General features: G+C 37.4%; 1 protein-coding gene across 1 annotated transcript in view; it reads right to left on the bottom strand.

Annotated features, from left to right (window-relative positions):
- Positions 1 to 12,815: 12,815 nt before the first annotated feature.
- RASEF (RAS and EF-hand domain containing) overlaps positions 12,816 to 24,171 on the bottom strand; it is a 37,277-nt gene continuing 25,921 nt past the window's right edge. Inside the window, exons 13-17 of the mRNA XM_056325564.1 lie at positions 23,238 to 23,319; positions 21,779 to 21,893; positions 20,803 to 20,922; positions 19,712 to 19,788; positions 12,816 to 17,932 (exon numbers count right to left, since the gene is read on the bottom strand). Coding sequence (XP_056181539.1) covers positions 17,824 to 17,932; positions 19,712 to 19,788; positions 20,803 to 20,922; positions 21,779 to 21,893; positions 23,238 to 23,319 — 503 coding nt within the window. The 3' untranslated portion in view covers positions 12,816 to 17,823. The remainder of the gene's footprint in view (positions 17,933 to 19,711; positions 19,789 to 20,802; positions 20,923 to 21,778; positions 21,894 to 23,237; positions 23,320 to 24,171) is intronic.

Below are 24,171 nucleotides of genomic sequence, written 5' to 3'. Positions count from 1 at the left end.
CTACAGCAGGAAAAACAGCTTGGACAAAGATTATCTCAAGTGCACAGCCTAGGGTTTTCTCAAAATAAACATGGGTTTTCCAATACAGACAGTGATCATGTTCTGTCCTGCACTCAACAGTGTAGTTTTATAATGAATCTGTAAAGGAAGGTAAGGAAAAACGGAAAAAAATAATCACATGAAAATAATGGAATTTAGACTTTCAACATTCCAGTTAAAGCTGTCTTGTGGCAACTTTTGAAGGGCTAGAATAGCTTTACTTGGTTGCATACACTTAGAAAAAAAATCCGCAAGACTGCATGAGGAAAAATCATTTGTCTCCAGAGCTGGGTGACAGAACAAGAAGGTTCTTGCTCAGAGGTCAAAGGTCATTTATCTTCTCATGTAAACAGGCAACAGATTCCTATCCATTAGTTCAGGTAGATCCTGCATGCACTTCTTGTGAAGTTCCTGAATCATGAACAGAAGAGTCCTTGAAACTGTGGTCCCAAGGTAACCACCAAAAAAGGAATAGCAATCATCTGATTTCAACATTTCCAGCTACTTAAAGAAGGACAAAGAAAATCTTCAGTCTTATTTTCCAGCCATTTTTTCACAGAGAGATACATCTTACGTGCTGGACTCTGGAGAAATATTCTGGAGACAGTATAATAACATCTATTTGTCATGTTTCTCCTGATAGACTCTCTAACTGATAGGCATTTTCTTGCTAGGGAAAAACCCTCCTAGACACTACAAGTCTCTTATTTATTAAATTGTGAGGGGGTAACTGAACGAATATAACAAGCCTCCTCTAATAGATCCATGAGAAATCAGTTGTCCAAATACCTGTCACGTCCCTCCTTCCCTAGGTGCAATCAGTTGTTTTCAAGTCGGGATTGAATTCCAGGCTTGGGGTTTAAGCTATTAGGCTTCATATGTATGGAACTCATTTGAAAGGCAACCTTCTTTGCCACACTTTTAGACATATTGATACTAGAGTCTGAGCTGGAACTTCAGTGGCCTATGAGAAGGCACAGCTGGTAAGATGTTCAGTTTCAAAAATTGATTTTCATATTTGTTCCAGAACAACTTTTATCTGTCTCTGGGGCACCTTGAAAGTAACCGCTGAACTGGAGCTGCAAGAAAGTGGCTGCAGATGCACCTGACTACTGAGTTAGTTGAGAAGGGGACTAACTTTCTATATCTACACTCCTGGATTATCTTTTGTCTCATTTTCATGGTTTAACCCCAGTCGACAGTTGAGTGCCACACAGCTGTTGGCTCACTGCCCCCTCACCCAGGGTTATCGGGAGGAGAATTGGAATGTAAAACTCAAGGATTGAGATAAGAACAGTTTAACAATTGAGATAAAATAAAAACAAAATAACAATAAAAATAATAACAATAACAGTAATAATGAAAAGGAGGGAGAGGAGGAGAGGAATGAAATCCAAAGGGAAGGGAGAATAGAAAACTAGTGATGCACAGTACAACTGCTCACCACCTGCTGACTGATGCCCAACCAGTCCCTGAGCAATGACCAGCAGCCCCGACCAACCACCCCCTGTACACCCAGCATGCCGCCCCATGGTATGGAATACCTCTTTGGCTGGTTCAGGTCAGCTGTCCTGGCTGTGTCCACTCACAATTTCCGGGGCCCCTCCAGCCCTCTGGCTGGCAAGGCCTAAGAAACTGAAAGGTCTGTGACTACACTGTTCTCCCACCAAATCCAAAACACAGCACTGCACTAGCCACCAAGAAGAAAATTAACTCTATTTCGGCCAAAATCAGGACACTGCTCAAATTTAACTCATCTGATAGGACAGCCGATTCAACTCAGTGAGAGTAATTATTTTGGAGTACGGGTAATATAGCAATTAAGCCTGCTCTTGCAGGCTAATCTAGATCAGCATCATGTGTACCCTGTAATGATTGTTCCACTATAGTGTTGTGAAGATTCTGTTAAGGTCACATAGGTATCTGCCTACCTGAAACAGCTTTCATAATCAATCCTTAAAATACATTGCAAATTAGGATTTTTTTAGTTACGCAAGGAATTAAGTTCTTCTCATTTACAAAAAACTGTATTTGCCAATAATGCACATTTCTACCACAATACACAGCAACATGTACATCAATTATAAACAAGTTGTTCAGTCATATATGTTGAAACCTAATTAGCTTCTTAAGTCAACCTGATTATGTCTTTTTAAATGTCTGCTTTTCTTATTTGCCAGAAGTAAGCTTTTAAACACAAAATATACTAAGCAGCATTTCATCTGAATCCTATCAAACAAAGTTATTGAAGCATGAGGTCTATATAACTAGTGAAGCAGAAGACCATGCTATTACATGGATAAATGCTCCAGAGTTATTGAAGCAACACAAAAACAATCACAGAAACATGTCTTTTGAAACCTCATAAGCAACTCATTTTGGGAAAAAATTTGTGCGCGCGTATATATATATATTATATATATGAACACACACACAAATATAAACCAATTGACAGCAAAACTCCAGAACAGATTAAAAAAAGCCATTAATTTACCATTCACCTCCTCCCAAAAATAACAGAAAAAAAGCCAGAAATCAAAACTAGCTATCTATGAGAGATTAAAATATTTTTAAAAATCCTTATTTCCTTATGGTTTACTGTCTTTTTCATATGTTCAGACAAAGGAGAAAAAACAGTTCCCAACCTGTTTTGTCTTTGGAAACACCATCACCTCACAGTAGCTTCAGCACCCACCATCTTACGAACTCCTCTGGGGCTCCGAAGTGGCTCTGCTCAGGCTTTAACGTAACTCATACTCAGTTACCATCTGGGATTAGACCCTAGCTGCTGGCCTACCTTTTAGGCAGACAAACTTATGCCTGTGTTGTATGTAGGGCATTGGGGCATTTGCTCCCCAGAGTGACTGGACAAGGCTACGGGGTTCTTAGGCCTGGATGCACTGGTTCCCAACCCGTTGGCACCTGCAGCCACCATTAAGTCCATTGGGGAGGTGGGTGATGCCAGGACTGGGGCTCTTCCAGAGAGTGGATGTGACCAACTGATCCTGAAATCCTCTGTTAAAAAAAAAAAAAAAAAAAAAAAAAAGGAAGAAGAAAAGCTTATGTAAAACAATGTTAGTTTATATAAAGCAGTACAGCTGAGTCCCATGGAGGTCTGTGCACTGCTCTTTGCATAGTGTGTGGGACCGCGAGGCAGCACCAACACCCAGAGCGGGGCAAGGTCAGATGCTATGGAGAGGGTGCCTGAGAACAAAATTTTACTCTTCTTTATGCAGTTCACCTGGTGATGCAGAAGAACATGCTTAGCAGCCTGCAGCCTTGACACCTTCTCAAAAATAGGTGCTGTTAGAGGCTACCCATGTAAAAGGCACCTTCTCAAGGCCTCTGTTTAACAACTTCATGCTCTCTGTCCCCATCTCTCCCCACCCCACTGAGCCTATTCACCTTCATAAACGTGAGTTGCCTAACCATGCCCACCACAGCTTTACCAGCCTGCAACAGGGCAATGTTTGCTCTCTCTCCTCCCTCTCTCTCCTCCCGTGTTTGCACAGGGCCTCCACGAACAATACAGGAGGGGTTCGGCTCAAAAAATCCACCCTGGGGCACATCCTCACCAGTAGACATCAGCATGCACAACTTCATCACACCACTCACCCCAGGGGACGCCATTTCACACCATGACTTCTGCTGGAGGGGATGGCCCTGCAGCTCAACGCTCCCACCCTCCCACCTCGCTCAGCAGCCCCACTGCTGTGATGGGAAACCTTCGGGTCAACCCCGAGGCCAGGGTCTCACTTCACCCTCACTCAGCAGCTCCTGGGGCACTCCAACCTCCTTCGTCACTCCCCACCAGCACCAACCGGCACCTTGCGGGGTTGCCACCTCACAGGAGGCTGGCAGCAGCTGGTTGGGGCAGATCTCTTTTCTCTTGTGTTTGTGTGGCACCTGGAACTTTTTAATTCAAGCTCCCCATTGATGCCAGGGAGCAGCAAACTCTCCACAGCTGCCAGGCAGCTAGCCCAGGCTTCAGCGACAGGGGCACTGGGCTGTGAGGGCAATGGCAGACCAGCTCTCACCTCAGCCCACAGCCTCCACAGTGAAGGCAAAGGCTACTGCAGCACCACACTAATGTCTTTGATCCAGGGTCAAAGGCTCACCACTTAATGAGTAGTTTTTTTCCACGTTTGCAAGTGTTTTCCTTGGCACACAGTAAGGCTAGCATGGAGCTCATTTGTTTCCAACTGCAAACATTTGTTCGTTACCCTAGGCTGATCAGCAGGGTAAAGAAAAAACATTTGTGTTATTGATGTAATGGGGCAATGAATAAATACCTTGGGACTAGCCAGTCTTAACATTTACAGTTGTTTTAGATAACTTGAGTTAATGGCCAATTAATGCTTGCCACTACACAACCAAAAATTCTAATCAGAATAACCCCAAAGCGAAGGCCTTCTATTTTTTATATTTTAATTATTTACTTACTGAAAATTAACAAATTTAGACAGCCAAGATGCATGTGTAAAGGACTTGTAAAAGAAGTAATCTCTTCAGCCCAGGAGATACTCCAGGACACAAAACATTGCACACATTCCTCATTCTGTGCCATGTTGTCAGTCAAAGGAGCTAGAATGGGTCGTTTTCCTCCATTCAAAGGCCATAATGAAAGGCTTTTTATTACAGAAAACTACCATAAGCAATTTGTTTTCATAATAATAACTTAAAAGACAAATGAAAGCAATCAAAGAATGAAACAAGTCCAAGCATTTTTGCAAGACAGCAGCTGGCACCTATAGCCACAGACATATCTGCTGCATTGCTAACTGCAGCACGAGAACAGCCAAACCAAGGTACAGCAAAACAAATGTGCAAATAGGAGGGTGGGAGGTAACATTTTTGAATGTGAAGTTTAGCCTTGGGGTAATTTTCACAGGCACGTAATAAACCTCTCAGAAAGGTTTTTTTACAGAAAATAGCACTGAATTTAACTAACATAGTGCATATGTTCTGCTATACTAACCTACTTTTTGACTAATGGAGGGGATTTGTGTTTGCTTTTGCAACAGGAGCCTAACCTGAGAGACGAATATTTGAAGTGTTGTATTAGACATTGCTGCCCTCTACTGACTACACAGAACAAGAACTTGGAAGAGCGAATTTGCTGCAAAAGGTTTCTTTGCTCTCGAGATGTAAGTGATCAGTTGGGTATCATTGAAAAGTGATAGAATTTTATGAGAGTTAAATCTTAGTTAATCTTAGCCTTAAAATATCACTTGAATAAACAAATCACTTTAATGTAAATAAATAAATAAATAAACATTTCTGCAAAGGCAATACGTAGTGCAATAAATGATCACTGACCACAAACAGCGATATTTTGTGTTGCATTAAAATACTGCATGGCAAGTAATTCATAAAAGTTACAGCTGCAAACAAGAAATCTATATTACATGGCAACTAGTTCAATGAACAAATTGGTCTAATTTTCCTAGGAAACATTTTATGTATGTACAGTTTTTACACTACTGGTGATTTTCACAATAAACAGCGTCAAACATTTCAACATAACCCAGCATAAATCATAAATGTGAATCATTGCCTTCACTGCATAAATTGTTCATGTGTAGAATTGTCTGTCATTTCAGCAGGAGTAAATGAGTACTATAAGGCTTGTTAAAAATTCAAAGTTATTTTTTTACAAAATCTGTATTTTATAGTAGATAAGTTGTTTGATAGTCTGTAATAGTGAAGATCCAAATTGCCAATACTTTGTGTCTGTGGTTTTTTGTTTACCTTATAGATGTTAACTCTAATGGGACCTTGCCTTTATTACAAACAATTCTGAAAGTCATAGCCTTTGATACAGTTTCCTGATGCAAAATCTTAAATCTGTTTATTTCACCAGCATAAATACCAGTTACCTTGCCTAAATTACAACAGAATTAATTGTCATAGTAAATCACTTCAGTGAGAACCCTGGTTTTCATCTTTATATGCAGCCAGCAGGTGGAGAACGCCTGAATCCTATAGATGTAAACCTCCAGTTGCAGTCCACAGTCATTTCTAACAAAGCAAATTACCACAGTTAGCAACATAATCATATAACCAGTGTAGGTTTGTTGGTGGGAAAGGGGTTTGTAAAGGGTTAATGCATCCTTAATGTTTCCTGGTGTATCCATTCCTAAGAAACTTCATTGTTTTTCAAAAGTAAGTTGTGGAGTATGAGATGGTTGCTTTATGAAATCACTGCTGATTTCTCAAATTTAACTTCCTTAGACTGGCATTTCCTCTCAATAAAGCAAGCTGTTGCCACTCAAGTACAGTTACAAATTAGGACAAATAATAATTTGTTCAACTACTAATATTTACAGTGTCATTGTCTGTATTAAGGCATTACCTAGGCCTATACTTGGCACTATCAGGACATTAAAATTCAGTTTCTGATCAAATGAGATTATACACTAAGTAGATGATGCATTTATGTAAGCCAGACTATTTCCTTTTCCAAGTTCTTAGGCTATTTCTAAAAAGCATGCACCACAGATGCTCCTTGTATGCTCCAGCTTCTTCTGGACCTCACTCCCATTTCCTTCCTGCTAAAAATCACGATGAATGTGCAAAGTGAGGAGGAAAGGAAACAAACGTTGTGAATGGGGAACGTGACTGGAGCATGTATTCAGGCCTAACAGATCAAAGTCAGTCCTGAGTCCATAATGGTTTTTTTGATAGTACAAACCTGTCTTCTGTAGATAGCTTCAGTAAAAATATCTTCTGAATCAGCTTAACACTGGGGGAAAAAGAGCCCAACTTGTTCATTCAGTGTGCCAATGTTTTTTGGTTTCTCACACACTTGTGCTCTTACTAGCAGAACATATTCCAGTTTTTACTTAACCCAAGACTACAATGTTCCAGATGAATGCAGCAAAAATATTTCTTCTGTAATTAGCAACCTTTTATCTCTGTAATTAACCTGACAGAACAGAAGTCACTAAATATTAAACAGCTATCTAATTATCAACCCCTGGGACACAAATGTGCACTCTTTTTAGATTCCTGTGCTGCACTTTTCTACTCCACCCATAAATTCTTACATGACAAGAATCAGTGATAAGAACCTGCATTTTCCTATCTGAAATCAGACCAATGTCAACCACTCTCAGAGAAAGTGTCTACCACCTGGGCTCCTTAAGCTGACAAGGAAACTCCCACGTGATCATCTGAGAAAGTTTTCCCTGAGGCAGAGCAGAGACAGGCCCAGGAGTCCTTGCACTGACATCGAAGTGAAGCAGAAGGCATGGAAGTTTGCAAAGGAACAGCTATGCCTGAAACAATAATAGAAAAGACACAAATAATTGGCAGTAGGTGAATGACAGGGGCATGGGAAAGCATGGAGGGAGAATAGTGATAGTATGGGATGGATAGACAAGTAGAGACACAGAACAAAGTTAAATATAAAAAGACTGAAATAAGAACCAGAAGAATCCAGGACTTGGGAGCAGAACAGTAAGCTTTTCAGGGTACGCTGTGCAGGTCAACTTTTGGCCTTCAGATATTTGATTACATTTTTTGGATGTATGACTTTCTTTGAAGAAGAAAATATTTTAGATGTCTTGATATATAAAGTACCCAGTTGCCTAAATCTTAAATCTCAAATTTAAGATACAGGTAAGAAAAATATGTGATATAATAAAATATCATGACTTAACAAAATGTTTACAGAACTTGTCTTTAAATAAAAAGACCAAGGTTAAATCTGCTTATACCTTTCATTCAAAGTTACATAGGTATTTACGTGCTTCACTGGTTGGGTTTTAAAGCTCCCCATCTAGCTCCAAATGTATTCTTTGGAAGTATAATTTTACCACTTTTATTCCACAAAATCCTATCAGTAGCTAATCACCAAAGATATTTCACACTCCACATCACCTATTTGTTCCATTCACTGAAAGTGTCATATTCTATTTTGAACTCACTTAATAGCTTGATTTGTAATCACGCTTTCTGGGAAAACCACTACACACAGGCTGCATGACTCCTATCCTCCCCAGTACTTCATTACTTGTAAATACACTTTAAAAAAAGACAAGTCTTTCTTTAGCAGGCAGAAGAAAAACTGTCTCCCTGTTACACACACAAAATGATCCATGTACGTTGCCCATTTAAGACGGACAGATTTTATGCCCATTGCAGCACTTCACTGCTCCAATTACTCACATTCCTCTTCAGAAAGCACAGCTATTCTGTAAGAGCTGTAGTGCTCAAATGGTCCATGAAGTCTTTAGGAAAGACACTACTTATTCATTGGGACCACCTTGAAACCTAAATCACTCATGCAGATCTTGAAAGAGGATCATTCTGAGGCCCTTCTATGCTCAAATGTTGATGCACCTTTCCAAGTAACTACAGAATAGAATGCAAAAAATATTACAGTACCTTTGCCCAGGGAAGCGGTTGAGTTACCATTCCTGGAGGAATTTAAAAGACATGGCACTTAGGAACATGGTTTAGTGGTGGACATGGCATTGTTAGGTTTACAGTTGGACTCCATGATCTTAAGAGTCTTTTCCAACCTAGATGATTCTATCATTCTATGTACAAGGTAGTTGAAAGCACTTTGCAATAAAACACTAAAAATACTCTATGGGTTTCAAAAGCAAAAGTAGTTCCCAGTATGTGCTTAGCAAGATACAGCCTTGGATTCAGAGCAGACTTACACTGAGGAAAAGATGACAAGAACACTGACGTCACTGTTACCTTCTATGAAAACCACTATGTGAAAAATCCCTTTAATTTTTTAAGGGAATGAGAGTAGTCACTGTTTCACATGCATATATGCACATATAATACATATATATACACATGCATGTGTGTATATAAAAGAAAAATGAGTATATATACTCTAATGTGTATGTATAAATAGTCATATATATGTATATACACACCCCCCCAAGCTGATTTTCCAGAATCAGAATGTTGCTGTGCAAAAAGGGGTTACTAGTCATGGCTCAGCCTTACACTATCACTTGTGTTTGGTCACTTCATCTGACTTCATCAAATAAATGTGGGAAAAAGTATACTTTTGTGTATTTGCTGAAATCTCTCAGAGTAGAATTTGTGTCATCTATATAGCTTTTTTCAGATTCCGACCAGTTTGACCAAGGACAATGGTTAAGAACGGGAATAGTTACAGAGTTGGCAAGGGTTCATTTAGGATGCTTGTGGTCCACAGCTCTGGTTACACGTAAGTTTAATGTTACAGCTCTGATAGTACCAGAACAATGTCTATAGTTTTGAGTAAAATAAAGACTAGCAGAAATATATTAGAAAATACCAATTACTATACTATGTTACTGTAATTCACAGTTTGGAGTTTAGATTAGATTTAGCTAAAACATTTCACTGAATTGGTACTTCTATTTTTATTTGCATCACTTTATATATCTAATTTAAATACAGCACTGTCTGCTCTCACAGGCCTGGTTTTCAGTTTGACATCTTTCACACAGTTAATTTCCTCCGCTGTTTTATCTTAGAATGTGCATCTTTGGTATATAGAGGTTACATGAGTTTGTTTAGTGGAATCAATCCAAATCTCAGGCACTTTGACTTAATTCAGTTGATAAAGGGAACTTTTCTCATAAATGTACTGTAAAATGCCTGAAGATCTTCTCTGACAACTGCAATAAACAGTTACCTCTGTAAAGATATGTCTGTGACATGAAGAGAACAATTCCCCAAGAACTACAAAAGGAAACAGTCTACAGGAATGGATACACACTAAAGCAGAAAGCTACTTTCAGGGGGGAAAAAAAAAAAAGCCATGAGGCAGTAAGTACTCTGTTCTAAATATAGTAGCTTCGGCCTTTTTTCTGTTTTCCTGTACCTTAAATGTTCCCATTGCTCTTTTATTCTGGTGCAAACAATAACACTTCTGCACATGGAAATTCACAGTTGGAGCTGGGGAGCATAAAAAATAAGAAATTCATATGGAGGATTTTCTCCATTCTTTCAAGGATTCTATGCTTGATTCTGCCTTTGATTTTTATTTTTATTGTTTATTTTTAATTTTTATTTTTCAAAATTTTTTAATTTTTTTTTTAAATTTTTAAATAAGTTCAAAAAAAGACCTTTAGCAAAAGGAAACCAATAGCAAGTTCTTAGCAAAGTTACCGATTATTTCCAAAAAGTAACAGAAAAGTGTAAAGAGAAAACTATAAGGTATTTTTTTTTTAGTTGCCATGAGAAGATCAACTTTCATTGCTGCATATCTCACTTTCCTTGGATTACAACACTAGTTTATGAACTAGAATTCCCAGCTGACCAAAATGTCAGTAAGAAGATATAGGCCCTTAACGTAGGACTATAAATTGTTTCTGATTATATGCTGATAGAATCAGGTATTAAATATGGCTAAACATTTCAGTTTCAATAATAATTTTTAATTTGTACAAATTATAAAGAAGGCAAAACTACATTTTAATTCATACTACTTTTAAGGCCACAGGAAAAATAGGTTATAGAAATAAGGGAGGAAACTATCTAAAGAGAAAAATTAATATGAAAATTAATTTTTATATCTTTTTTACTAGCTTTTTGTTCTAAAAGAAGGGAATTCAGGCTTTGAAGAGACACACCCCACCCAACCCTTCCAGGGCTTACTACTCTGTGGCAGAAAGCAGTACACGTTCATGCCAAATGTAGCTCCAGACCCAATCACTAGTGAAGCCATGTGTAAGAAGAATAGGAAGGACTTGCTGTCACACTATGCCTGCTGTCCCAAGGCACTCTTTTTCTGTTGCTCTAACTCCAATTAAATCGGAGGTTGATATACATGAGAACATAACATCTTTGCGAGCTTCAGAGTAGCTACATAATACAACTCAAGCAAATCTAAGATTCCTTGGGAACTGCCAAGGAGAGGTCAAAGTTTTGCTCCAAGCCTAGAAACAAAAAGAGATACACAGTGTACTGATAGCCAGTGTTACTCTAAACTCATCTCATCAAGGAGCTCAAGGTGTCAAAACTTTTCAAGGACAGATGTCAGCAGTACTCAGGAAAGCAGCAGTGTTCAGAAGCCTAGGAACATACATCATAGCAGTTCTCCCAGTAAATCTAAGGACTAACTTAAAGATCCATGAAGTCTCTTTTAGGTTGTTCTCAGCTACCATACTTTTCACTAAAATGGAGTACACTTGGTATTTTGAGTATTGTACTTATTAAGAATGCATCTCTGAGAAGACGCCAGGCAACAAAGTGCTTGAAAGTTCCTATTGGATCAATATGGATGGCCAGACCCAACGAGGTGTTCTGAATGGAGATAAATGCAGTTGGAGGCCAGCGACAAGCAGTGCTGCCCAGGGTTCAGTACTGGAGGTGGGGGGGGGGTGGGGGGTGGGGCAGTTCTGTTTAATATCTTTATCAATTATCTGGATAAGGGGATCGAGTGCACCCTCAGTAAGTTTGCAGATGGCACCAAGGTGGGGGAAGTGTTGATCTGCTTGAGGGCAGGAATTAATGGCCCAAGGCCATTTCTATGAGGCTCAACACGGCTCAGTGCCGGGTCCTGCCCTTGGGTCACAGCAGCCCCACACAGCGCTACAGGCTGGGGCAGAGCGGCTGGAAAGGGCCTGGTGGGAAAGGGCCTGGGGGTGCTGGTCCACAGCCGGCTGAGCGTGAGCCAGCAGTGTGCCCAGGTGGCCAAGGCGGCCAGCAGCACCCTGGCTGGTACCAGACACAGTGTGGCCAGCAGGACCAGGGCAGCGATGGTCCCCCTGTCCTGGGCACTGGTGAGGCCGCACCTCGAACGCTGTGTTCAGGTTTGGGCCCCTCGCTGCAAGAGGGACATGGAGGTGCTGGAGCGTGGCCAGAGTGGGAAGCGAGGCTGGTGCAGGGTCTGGAGCACAAGTCTGATGAGGAGAGGCTGAGGGAAGTGAGGTTGTTTAGTCTGGAGAAATGGAAGCTCAGGAGGACCTTACTGGTCTCTACAACTATCTGAAATGAGGTTGCTCTGAGGATTGGTCTCTTTTGCCAAGTAACAGTTACAAGATGGCCTCAAGTTGCATCAGAGGAGGTTTAGATTGGATATTAGGAAAAATTTCTTCACAGAAAGTGTGGTGAAGCATTGGAACAGGCTGCCCAGGGAAGTGGTTGAGTCGCCATTCCTGGAGGTATTTACAAGACATGTAGATGCAGTGCTTAGGGACATGGTTTAGTGGTGGGCTTGGCAGTGTTAGAGTAATGGTTAGACTCAATAATCTTAAGTGTCTTTTTAAAATTAAATCATTCTGTGATTCTATGGCAACCTCAGGTTGACAATTTTATCTGAAGCAGCTTTTAATCTGAGTTTTGGGGCAGTGTTTTCTTTGACATATGTATCCCTAGGTATTTTCTGTTTGAGGTCTAGAGTGCTACACAGGGCATATTTGCAATAGGCTTATTACCTTTGGCTGCTTTTTTCTTTTCTTTCTAACCCTACCAATACCACATATTAGTGGTGAGAGACAGAGTGGTTAAAGTATCTCTGTAAACAGATACAGCAGCATAATTTTAAGACTTATTTGGGACACAGTGAGGCACATCTCTCAGCTCAGATAGTTGATAACTGTTCCTTGAGGCTAAGAAGTTGAAGGCAGACAGAGATACAGTGGTTGCTTCACTCCTGTATGCTGTTGGCCACAGAAACTGGTGAGCCCTAAAAGCAGTAAACTGACAGGTTACCTCAAGCTTACAGATGCTATGCTGGACTACTGCTCATAAGCTCTGACAAAAAGAAAATACACTGAAGAAAAATGGCTATTGAAGCATATTTTATTACACAGCAATGTGTAATACAGAAAACGCAGTCCCTCTTAAACATATGTATGTACAAAATTACAGCGAATGCTGTGATCTGTAGTTTTGAGGAAGAACAAGCTTCATGAAAACCACAGTTTTAGTTGTAAACAGTATAAATTAAAGTTTCAAAAGTTTTCACAATTTAAAGCCTTATTTATATAATATACAGACTTTTAATAAAAGCTGGCACATGCAATTGGCACTGAATTTCTTCCTCATACTAGTAAGAAAATACACTTCTGTTTCAAATACTTCACTTTATATTCAGTGGGAAATCTTCACAGCTTGGGTTTATTTGTTACTCACCCACCTAATGACTAATATCCTAGAAACTGTATCTATAGCCATAACTCAAATACCAGAGATGGTAGAAAAAGGAACTCTTTTACAAACTGTGTAATACATTTGAATCTACATTCCACATATCTGAGTCAATTTTTTTTTTACCGTAAGAAAAATTTTCCTCACAAAACAAGATAGGTGAAAAAAAAATGCATTACGATGAATATTGATGTTACCAGTCCTAAAGATACCAGTAAGAAAGGATTATGTCTGATAGTAATACAGCAGGAGAGAAATACTAAAATAACTGGTGCTGTAAAAACCTTCCCCAATCCGTAAGTAGCCTGGACAGGGTCAGAGTGATAGCATTACATGCTATATCAAATCTAGCAGGGGTAGTGGTAAAGGGCATTTGAACTGCACATGAGATATTGGTCTATTTCTTTAATTGCCTAATACAGTCAGAAACATCTTGGAAATAGGTTTCTTTGTAATACAAGAAAGTGCCTTGACTATATGAATTGATATCTCTTTGGTTTATGAATTAGTGATCTTTCACTGAAATCTTTTTTGCCTAAAAAGTTACCTAGCACTGTTGTACAGCAGTGGATTGGGGAAAAAAGAAAACCTCTTTAGGAGGATCCGTATATGAGCCGATTGCCTGCACTAGCACAGAACCTATTAGCTTAATTGGGGATTTGCATGGGTGCACATCTACATGATGCTCCTTGCAGGAGTGGCCCTTAGATATTTTCCTTGGAATATATTTTAACAGGCTATAGCATTTAAAACTGTAATTTATTTTTCCTAAAATAATAGAGGATTTTGTAGTTAATACAAAAATAATTACGCAGAAAAATACTTCAGCTATGTTAGGCCATAACAGTACTTCTAACTGTACTGCAGCTTGTCTTATGAAGCTACTAATGTATGCTAAACAGGCACAAAGTGGTTACAAGAACTTATGTGATCAAAACATTTTCAGAGTGTCTCACAGAATTTATTGCCTCAGAAACATGTACTATGCCACAATTTAAAAAGGATAAAAACAAATACAGTATTAAATAATATTTCCATGTCAATGAATAAAAATAATTTATTTGCAGATCATAAGGAAAAACACAAAAGGCCTTTTCTTTTAAAATAAATACATGTATTAAGGGAACACATCCACTAACTAAAAAAAAAAACTGTGCAATTAAATGAATAGTTCTTATGTACTAAACAAAACCATAAAAACATTCAAAGTAAAATAGTGCAACTATGTCAGAGCATAAAGCTGACGTTTGCCGTTTAACATTTTAGGTAGAAGGCAAGGTAACTTTTCAAAGCAAAACAACAGAAAACTTCACTATATTAATTATTTCCATTTACAAATACATGCTTTAATTCCTGAATTTAATTTTTTTTTTTCAAAGTTCTATTGTTTTAACATGAATTCTGCATGGTATCATGTGAATATTCAGACTTGATGGAGCTGATCATCACAGGATTTCTAAAACTAGCTCCAACTGAGCTATAGCTACATCCCCATTTGGTAGTGCTTTTTTTAGTCATTTAGACATTGACCATAACACTAGTCCAAGGTAAAACTTTGATAATTGTTTTCAACCCTGAAACTTTTTTAAAAAACAACACTGTTTCAATTTAAAGTTGCCTTACATGACACAAAAATTACAGAGCTTAAAAAAAGGGATTCAGTTTATATAATTGGGCCAAATAAATCAAGAGAGATTTTGGTCATTTAAGTAAATGAAAAAAAGCACCCAAAGCATAAATCACCAATCCTGAAGACAGAGAAAAATAGGTGTAAAGGCAGGTCCCTGAACTCACATCCTTCAACCAAGCTCTTTAGAGGCATGTACATTCACATGACACTCTCTGTATGCTAATAATCTTATCTATGAAAGTAATTACTGCACATGCACACACACTGCTAACTCTGGGATGTGGAACCCACATTTGCATGTCTTATCTCACAATGTCATTATACCAGTGAAGACCAAGCCACGGGGAATCTTGGCCTACAGATGCTGAAAGGGGAGTTACGAATACAGCAGCCAAACTCTTCTTGGCATCAGGAGATGATATAATGAGGGGAAACACTTACAAATTTGTAGTCATTTGGGAAACTGAGGTTGGACACTGAGAGAAATTTTTATCCAGAAGGGGAGTGCAAGCATGAGAACAAGTTGCCTAGAACGGTGGTCATATCTCTGTCTTTGAGGAGTTCCACAGCCTGGCTAGCCAAACCCACAGCCAATCTGATCTAGGGCTGAAAAAAGTCCATCTCTGCTTGGGTGTTTGGGAGGTGTGACAAAACCACTTCCAGAAATCCTTCTTGCAAACAACTTTGTGATTCTCTGTATATGACAAAAATGTTTTCCTCATGCAGGTGTATCAACAAGGTTTAGGCAAACATATTTCACCTCATTTACTGCAGGCCAAGACCACAGAGCTGGTAAAACACTTGTGGTTCAGAAGACACACATTCAACACTGAGCCTCAGTCTAAGCCCTACAATTTAACAGAAGTTAATAACACTGAAAGAGCAATATTTTGGAATGTAAGGAAAAGCTTATAACCATGACCTTCTCATCCTGAGAAAACGCAAATGCCTACATGTTGTAAACTTACTCTTCAGAAACCAAGCACTGGATCATCTCCTCCTCTCCTCCCTACTGCTGCAGGAAGAACTACCTTCAAGTACAACCCACGTTATCTCTACTTCCATTTCACTCTTTTGGAGAGAGAGAAGCTTTTTACACCTAAAGGACACAGAAGCAGCCCTCATCAATGCACTCAGTTAAGCACAGTTTTCTCCTCAGAGAAGCTAATCACAGCTGTAATTTTCTTGTTTAAATACAGGGTTAATAGTAAACAATACATATGTAACCTGGCATATTCCTGATACGCCTACATCTCCTTCATTCTCTGCCACCTGCTCCAGCTAATTCTCAGGACTACAGTGAGGCATTTTGTATTGTTGGGTGGGAAGATGCTACAGCCCTAAAGTATCCTGCATGGAATAGAGTGTGAAGATTCCCTTAGTACTTGAAAAAGGACACGAAATGTGTTTTCTCTTCTAGAACTGAAGTACAATACAGTGAAATAAAATGTCTTATTCCTTCTGGCATTAGATTTCTCTATCTTGTTAAGAACAAGCTTTCAGATAGTTACCTGAGGATTAAATGCTCTGATCTAGAGGTTTGAAATGGTGCCTAAAAACACTGCTCTTCCTACTTTAAAACTGTACGTTTTTTTTAAATGACGAACCATCCTGTTTCTGAGAACTCCACACTTTATACTGATAACACAGCACAGGCTATAGGGTTCAAACACAGTGCTGATAAAATGCAGTAACAGCTGCTAGTCATATGGGTTGCCAATCAGTACATAAAAATTTATCCGAGGTTGATTTACTAAGCTAGGTTTCAGCCTGGAGATGTTTTGCTAATATACACAGAAAAGACTGAAAAGGTTTGCTGGCATTCAAGGGTCCCTTAACCCATTCTGATCAAAATCAGGGAAAGCTGAGAATTGGATCACAACTGTTAACTGTAGAAATACCTGCAATTTTTACTACACTGTAGGACTGTTGGGAACTATTATAAGCAATACTGAGTCAGTTTTTAGAGATGCTGACAGCTAAAGCTACCACTCACTGGTACGTTTCTCAGAATTTTCCTAAAATCGGGCAAAGGAATTCTTATTTGTGGTTGCTGTTCATTTCAGGGACTTCTTTTAATGAACAGTTTGTACAGATGCTTGTGCATGTGCAGCAATTCTTTCACCTGCAGATCTAAAACCTAAAAAATGCATAAAGAATATCCATTGAAACAGACTCCCCTGTACCATTACAACCCCTCAGTTAGTGTCTGAATGGAAGACATTTAGAAAAAAAGGGAAAAATTACAACCCATATCTCTCTGTAACACTAATAACAACCTAGTCTAAACAAATGGGCAGATTCAGTAATCCTACAGGTATTACAGTCTCTCTCAAATTTTGAACAGTAATGGTCCGTGCACATGTTCGTTTCACTTTTGAGCCAGTAGGATCAGATGTAAAGTCTACTTCTCAGTTATGAATCAAACCCCAACTCCCAAAATTAAATAAATTCTAACTCACCAACTTCTGCAAAATTATACCAGAACCCCAGGTACCAGCCACACTGTCTTCTCCTGTCAAGAGACCATTCTGCTTCATGCCCTTGAACTTAGGGTTTACCTGGACCTAGGCAACCTTTTAATAGTTTGAGTTTTTCTTGGGAAAAGTTTCATCAACAAATAACTTAAGGCCTTCAAAAAAAAAAAAACCTAGAGAAGCAGAGAGATATTAAATTAATTGAAGCTGCTATTTTTTCTTTTCCTATGAGTGATATATGATATTACCATGTTCTATACATAAGAAACAAAGAAACAAGCAGGTGAAGACAGTAAAATATATCATAATATTTTATGCAGTGACTACTATAGCATTGATTCTGAGCTCACTTCATTCACTTACTTAGGAAAGGTGAAATCAGAGCCTATGGGCAAGTGCACAAATATCAATGAGCAGAAAGTAGAGTCTGGATTTTTAACATGATGTGCAATTTCTAAATACAGAGATGTATAAATCCACATAAAAAGAAACAATATTGAAATCCTTCATTATTTTCTTTTTAAAATACACAAGTTATTTAGGTCAGGAAAAAATATCTGTCACTTAAACATTGCAACAGTTTTTCCTGAGTGTCAATTTTTTGACAGGTGTCCCAGCCAGGCTAGTTATTGACCTCACATCATCTTGATTATCACTTCGTTTTCGCACTTCACTGTAAAAACCAAACAAACAAAAAATGCACCCAATTAATACATCTCTATTCATGTTCACTGTTCTGTTTCTCCCAGTACATCTCACAGAGAACACCATCATCTATTGCGTGGTTAAAGCTATGCTTTTTAGTGCACAGAACCAGTATGTCTTTTAAGTTTCCAATTTGAGAATCATATCAATATTTCTATACAAATCATAGTGATAGAAATGTAATGATTTCTGGTATGTAATATCTCCACAATGTACTGTTTTCCCTTTCCTTTTCTTTTTATTTAATTTGTTTGCTTCAGTATATTACCATAGAAATAGAATATATTCATAGCTGAAAGTATAAAACTAAGTAACTGCAATTTCAGGTATAAATTTACCATCAGAGAAAAAAATCACATTGTTGGATGTTTTATTATAAATGCAGACTTAAAAGTTGTGTAAGTATCAGTGATTATTGATCTGTATTCTTATTATAGGCCCTCTAGAATGTCAAACACCAGCTCTAAGATTTCTTGCTTTGAAAGGTTCTTTCAAAGTATACAGATTACTGACTTGAGTAAAGGAATTGCAGAAAACCATTCCATACCAAGGTTCTGGGTAATGCCTAGACCATCTGAGGTCCAATAAACCTTGTGAAGAAAAACATATCCCTTTTTTTTTTTTCAGATTCTGAAATGAGAGGCTCCAAATGCCAAAACAGTCTATCCTTGAAACAGTTAAACAAAGTTATCATGTTTAAACATTAGAGATAATTTTCCAACTGTGACTGTTATATAATTGTCATATCTATGTTCTCTAATTTCAGAATCCACTGCTGCATTAATGGCCAGGTTCTTGGACATAAGTCATTTAATAAATCAGTAATTAACTTAATATCGACATTGACAGACAAATAAATGCCTGTGATTTTCCTGAAAATACAGGTGCTCTTGAAAGTCCCACGCAAAGAAGCAATGAACCTCTCTAGAAAGCCAGTATTTTGTATTCAAGCCATGTCAATTAGTAGCATTTTAACAATGAATGAACAAATACTGAACGAATGTCAAAAAGTTTGATTATTGCATTAGGCTTCTGCAAAAATCACATGAATACAGTTTGTAATTCTGGCCTTGAGCTCCAATATTAAACTGAAAAATCAGAGGCTGAGGATTCATTACATACTGTAGCACTTCAAAATTATATGGTAACCACCAACAGTTTGGAAAGGTAGTGGAAGAGTAATGTTTGGCTCACATATTATCACAGAAATACCAGATTGCTAAATGAATATAATCAGAATTTCTCTTTTAAATAATTTAGAGAAAGGGATACCAAAGAAAATATGTGGGATTAGAATGGCCAGTTGTAAAACTGAATATATAATAACATATGTTAAATAATTAAGAATTAATTATACATAGAATTATACACATATTAAATTAATTTAAGAAAGAATTAAGAAAGTAAACCCATGTACCATTAAAAAACATAATTCATTCACCAAACGGGTTTTTAAATTGTGAGGCCCCCAACTGAGCTTTAATTTAAATATAACTTAGTGAGACAGCTTTGTAACATTTGCAAGCAAAAATGTTACTTGATTAAACTGAGAATAAATCCTGTCTTGCATTTATCTACAAAGATTTAACATGGTATTCTTTTTTATGCTTTGTTTGCTGAATTTTATATTGGTACATGTGTGTCTTTTAAATGTACATGTGTGTCCGTATGTATGCTCACATATAATTTTTTTTTTATTAAATATACTCAGATGTGTTTATTCGAAAATAGAAACATAGCTACTTACCGAGCAAGATGAAGAACTGCTTCTACAATATTAGATCCGTCTTTAGCACTTGTTTCACAGAATAGCGCATTATAAGTCTGTAAGTAAAAATAAAATGTTACACCCACTAATCTAAAACAGTTCCCATGTGAATATGTACATTCAATTACAAATGGTTTCCTCAATAATACAAAGAAAGATGGCACACATTTAAATGAACATGATTTCTTCTGGTACTCTTAATTCTTCAATATATTCACTTTAGTACTGTGAAAGAAAAGCAGTAATTGCCTTTTAATTGCACCTTTTTTTTATATTCCATATATTCTGAATTAACAAACTGAATAAAAACACATCATTGTCTTAATGTCCAACCTCTATCTTCTTGTCCACAAGACTGCAAAATAGGAAGAGTTTCTAGGACAAGTTACTGAATCCAGCTTGTAGTTACTCATAAACCTCAGCATCTGGTATTCTAGGTTAGCGAGAAATACCGTTCCATAAGTAACATGATACCTGCCCCAGTATAATCTATCCATTGTGCAGGCACTCAGCAACACAAGACTAAAATTTCTACATTTTTTTCTGCAAAATATGGGAAATGTGCATCCTTTATCCCCCATAAAAATACCTGAAAAAAACCAACTTGTCCATACATTTAGCAGACAGTTCCTTTTCCCTTTCTGCAGATATGGCGGAGATACAAGATAGTCTCTTGAAGATGAAAATACTCCACTCAAAATCTGGACAGACACAAGCCAAGTGAAAAGCCTCATATGCTCAGTAGTGTGCTTCATATTTGCACTGACAATTTCTCTTTGGCAATAGAAAAAAATCATAGTCTTCTAGTTCATCCACTTTTTCACCATTTAAAGACTGTGAAGACTATCCCAGCCAATAATGAACTTCAGCTTAATGGCCACTGAGATGTGATTTTAGCCCAGCAAACACCATCAAGATAGGATAGTCTTCTTGAAAAGTATCTGTGAAATCTAATTACTAGATTTGAACAAATGACCAGAAAATTACTTTTGTTTACTAATTTTTGAGATGGTCTTCAGATTAAAGTTCTTAAGTCCATTGTATACTAAAGTGGTAGACTTGGACCTTACCATAGCCAGCTTTTCTCCATAGTTTATAGGCACACATTTTTGCCCATGTTCTGTAACAGCTTGACGGAGATCTGCTTTGTTTCCCACCATCATAACTGGAATATTCTCATGAGTTGCATCCTGTAAAGAGAATTTTATTTCCTTATTGCTAGAACACTCAGGATATAAAAAAAATTAAATAGCATCATTATGTCATACTGATTTCCTTCCCACAAAAAAATCTTGTGCACTATCACAAAAAATGAGCAACTATCAGTCATGCTGACAGCTTTTCAAGGGCTAGTTCGTATTTAAGCAGCCAGCTTGAACATCTGCCTGCAAAGATGTGCTTCCATTCCCATAACCTTCCTTGTTTCCCAGCAAGAAATTTCATGTGTTAGCTTAATCTAATGGAAATGGTTACGGTATCCAAATGCTATATGACAAAATTAATATGGAAAAAATGACCACGTCCTATACCATGATTAAAAGAAATGGCTTTCAGATGATGAATTAAAGATTGTGCTTATCAATTTCCCTCCTATTAAACACCTCTGATATGAAATAAACCCTCTTTTCATTAAATGAAAATTTGTATTCAAATAAACAAACAAGAAGTAATAGTAGAAAGAAATAATGAAAAGTTCACTTGAACTACAGCTAATCTACAGAATCTAACATATTGGTTTAAAATGCAAAGACTCCAAGGAACAGTCAAGCCATCCACAAAAGGGTATCTGAAATGCGCTGTCATGTTCATTTCAAAATGAAGTGAATGGGAAGAGTGTGATTACACGATACCCTTTTATACAAAAAGATGTATCCATTTTAACACTGAGTATGTCAGGATACATTTTGGACTTCCATGTAGCTTCCACTGCTATGAAAGTCTGCAGTCTGGCTAATTCCAACATACAGATTTTCAAATTTTATAAATAATAAGGTCACAAATGCAAGCAAAACCTAAGTATATGTTGTATAAACTTAAGGGTCTTACCTCAATCATATCCACCCATTCTCGCACATTAAGAAAGCTTTTCTCACACGTTATGTCATATAGCAATAAGACACCATCTGCTCTTCTGAAGTATGATTTAGCAATACTTCGGAATCTTTCAGAAAATAACATTTGCATAAGGCCATATTATTAAAAAAGAATTCCATTTAACATCATTAAGAACACAGCACTACTTTATTGCACTACTGAGTACAATTATCTCCACATTACAAGATGAGTTTTCTCGTAGCTTTTCATAAGTAGTTCCTGAAAACTGCTGATGCAGGTCTACAAATGCTCCGTAAGGATCCACAGGATTCTATCCTAAACAGCAACTAGGTTTTTTGGTATCAAAACAATCTAAAGTGCATTTACCAAAAAAATAATCTGCTTCACGCTGAACTTCTGATTAGGTGGAAAGGCTTCTTCACTTACACATAACTTTATAGATTGAGTGGGTTACTCTGTCACATTTGAAAAAATATTAAGCCAACAAACTTATTCCAGGAATGAATCAGTTTCAGTCATCTTTTCCATTAACATAACACAACCTCCTTAACAACCAAGTACAGCAACTAGGTATTTACATTATACACTGAAATATTATTCACAAATTTATTGTGTAGGAGGAGAATGATTGGGCCTCTGACTACCTACTTCACATAATCACTCATTCAGGCAAAAGTAAACACACACAGCCCAATACAAATCTTGGTCAATGAACAGATTAAACTGACTTCCAAGGTGTTAGAATAACCTCTTAATAAGATCCAAAAGCTGTCAGCAAAAAAAGTAATGGCTCTCAAGTAAGGATGTCATAAGATTTTGAGGAAATTCTACACTAAAATTTGCAAACCCTTGCATATACATTCAACAATCTGTACAGTTTTGCCATAAGCATTTTTAAAGGCTTTGGGAAGAAGTTTTCACACACTAAATACAATGCAAATCAGGATCAGGACTTTCAAGGAAAGAAGAGGAGAGAAGGGTGAAGAGAAGGAGGTATTTAAGATAAAGCCTGCTCAGAAAAAAAAAAGGTCTGTATGGACAAAGAAAGCTGAAGACTAAAAATGGAATAAACAATGTAGATCTACAGCATCTTCTTGTATTGCAAGAGTGATATATGGATTTAAAGTTATTATTGCTGTGGTGAACCTCAATTATTTCTTTCTGCAGAAAGGATTACCCTAGGCACCACCAAAGCTAACAAATAAACATTCCATCTCTGTCTTGGGGTCTCAGCAGAGCAAAATCACATCTGTTTATAGACATTCATATACAGCCATACTGACTTACTATAAGGCCATACAATATTCAGTGGAATATTTTTCACTTAGATGAAAAAAGGCAAATATTTTTTAGAAACAAAAATATTGAAATTACTCAAATTATTGAACAATTTTGAATTGAATATTGAACAAACAAAATATTGAAATTGAAAGTGTAGAGAATCACTAACCTTTCCTGCCCAGCTGTGTCCCATAGTTGTAGCACAGTAGGTTCTCCATCAACAATTAGTCTTTTCATTTGAAAATCCACACCTGAAAAGAATAATGTGTATAGTCTAACAAAAAAACATCAATAACCTTAAAAAACCCAAGGAAAATGAAGTTATATGCCAAATACAACAGTTACTTTAAAATTCATCTCTTAATAGATGATGAGATTTCATTCGTTCACATAGCCTTGAACTGCAATAATTCCCTAATGTATTAATTTGTCTTCAGAAAAATATTTAAAGAAACATTTTACCCACACATCTTCCCAGAAGCATTGATACAAATTTGGCATTATCACCAGCAAACAAGATCTCTCTCTGCTTTATTTTGCTAAATAGTTTTACGGAGTAAGAGAAAATGTTTTATAAAACAGACTTTATTTCTAATGTTAATGAGGAAAAAGATAAATCAGAACAAAAATCCTGACTCAGAGGTAACAAAACAAATATATTAATACAGTTTAATTGGAAGACAAAATTTCAATCTTTGGAATCAGTAAGACAAGTCTGTTAGCTGACAGCTACAATAACATACACAAGTCAGTCAGAAATCCCTCCAGGTGCATTTAAAGCAAAGCTTCAATAACACCTTTGAAGAAATGGAGACAAAAAATAGTATGAAAGACATCAAAGTATAGTATGAAATACAAAGGAAACAGGAAAGCACTGAGAAGACAAGCAAGCAATGAAAAAATGGACAAAGGATCACACACACATTCTAAGTCCATTAGACTGAAATTCCATTTTCTCGTGCTTTGGGTTGTTCAGAAACAGGCTTCATGCTTTGCAAAGAGAAACTAAATTAGAGCAATACCCTGTTATCCACTCAAAACAGCAGTTAGGTACTTCCAAGCTTTAGTATTCAGTTAGATCTCACAGCCTAAGAAATTGCATA

This window comes from Falco biarmicus, chromosome Z, assembly GCF_023638135.1.
Source record: "Falco biarmicus isolate bFalBia1 chromosome Z, bFalBia1.pri, whole genome shotgun sequence".
Classification (NCBI taxonomy): Eukaryota; Metazoa; Chordata; class Aves; order Falconiformes; family Falconidae; genus Falco; species Falco biarmicus.
Note: the sequence above shows the minus strand (reverse complement) of the source record. Positions and strands in the feature narration are given on the sequence as shown.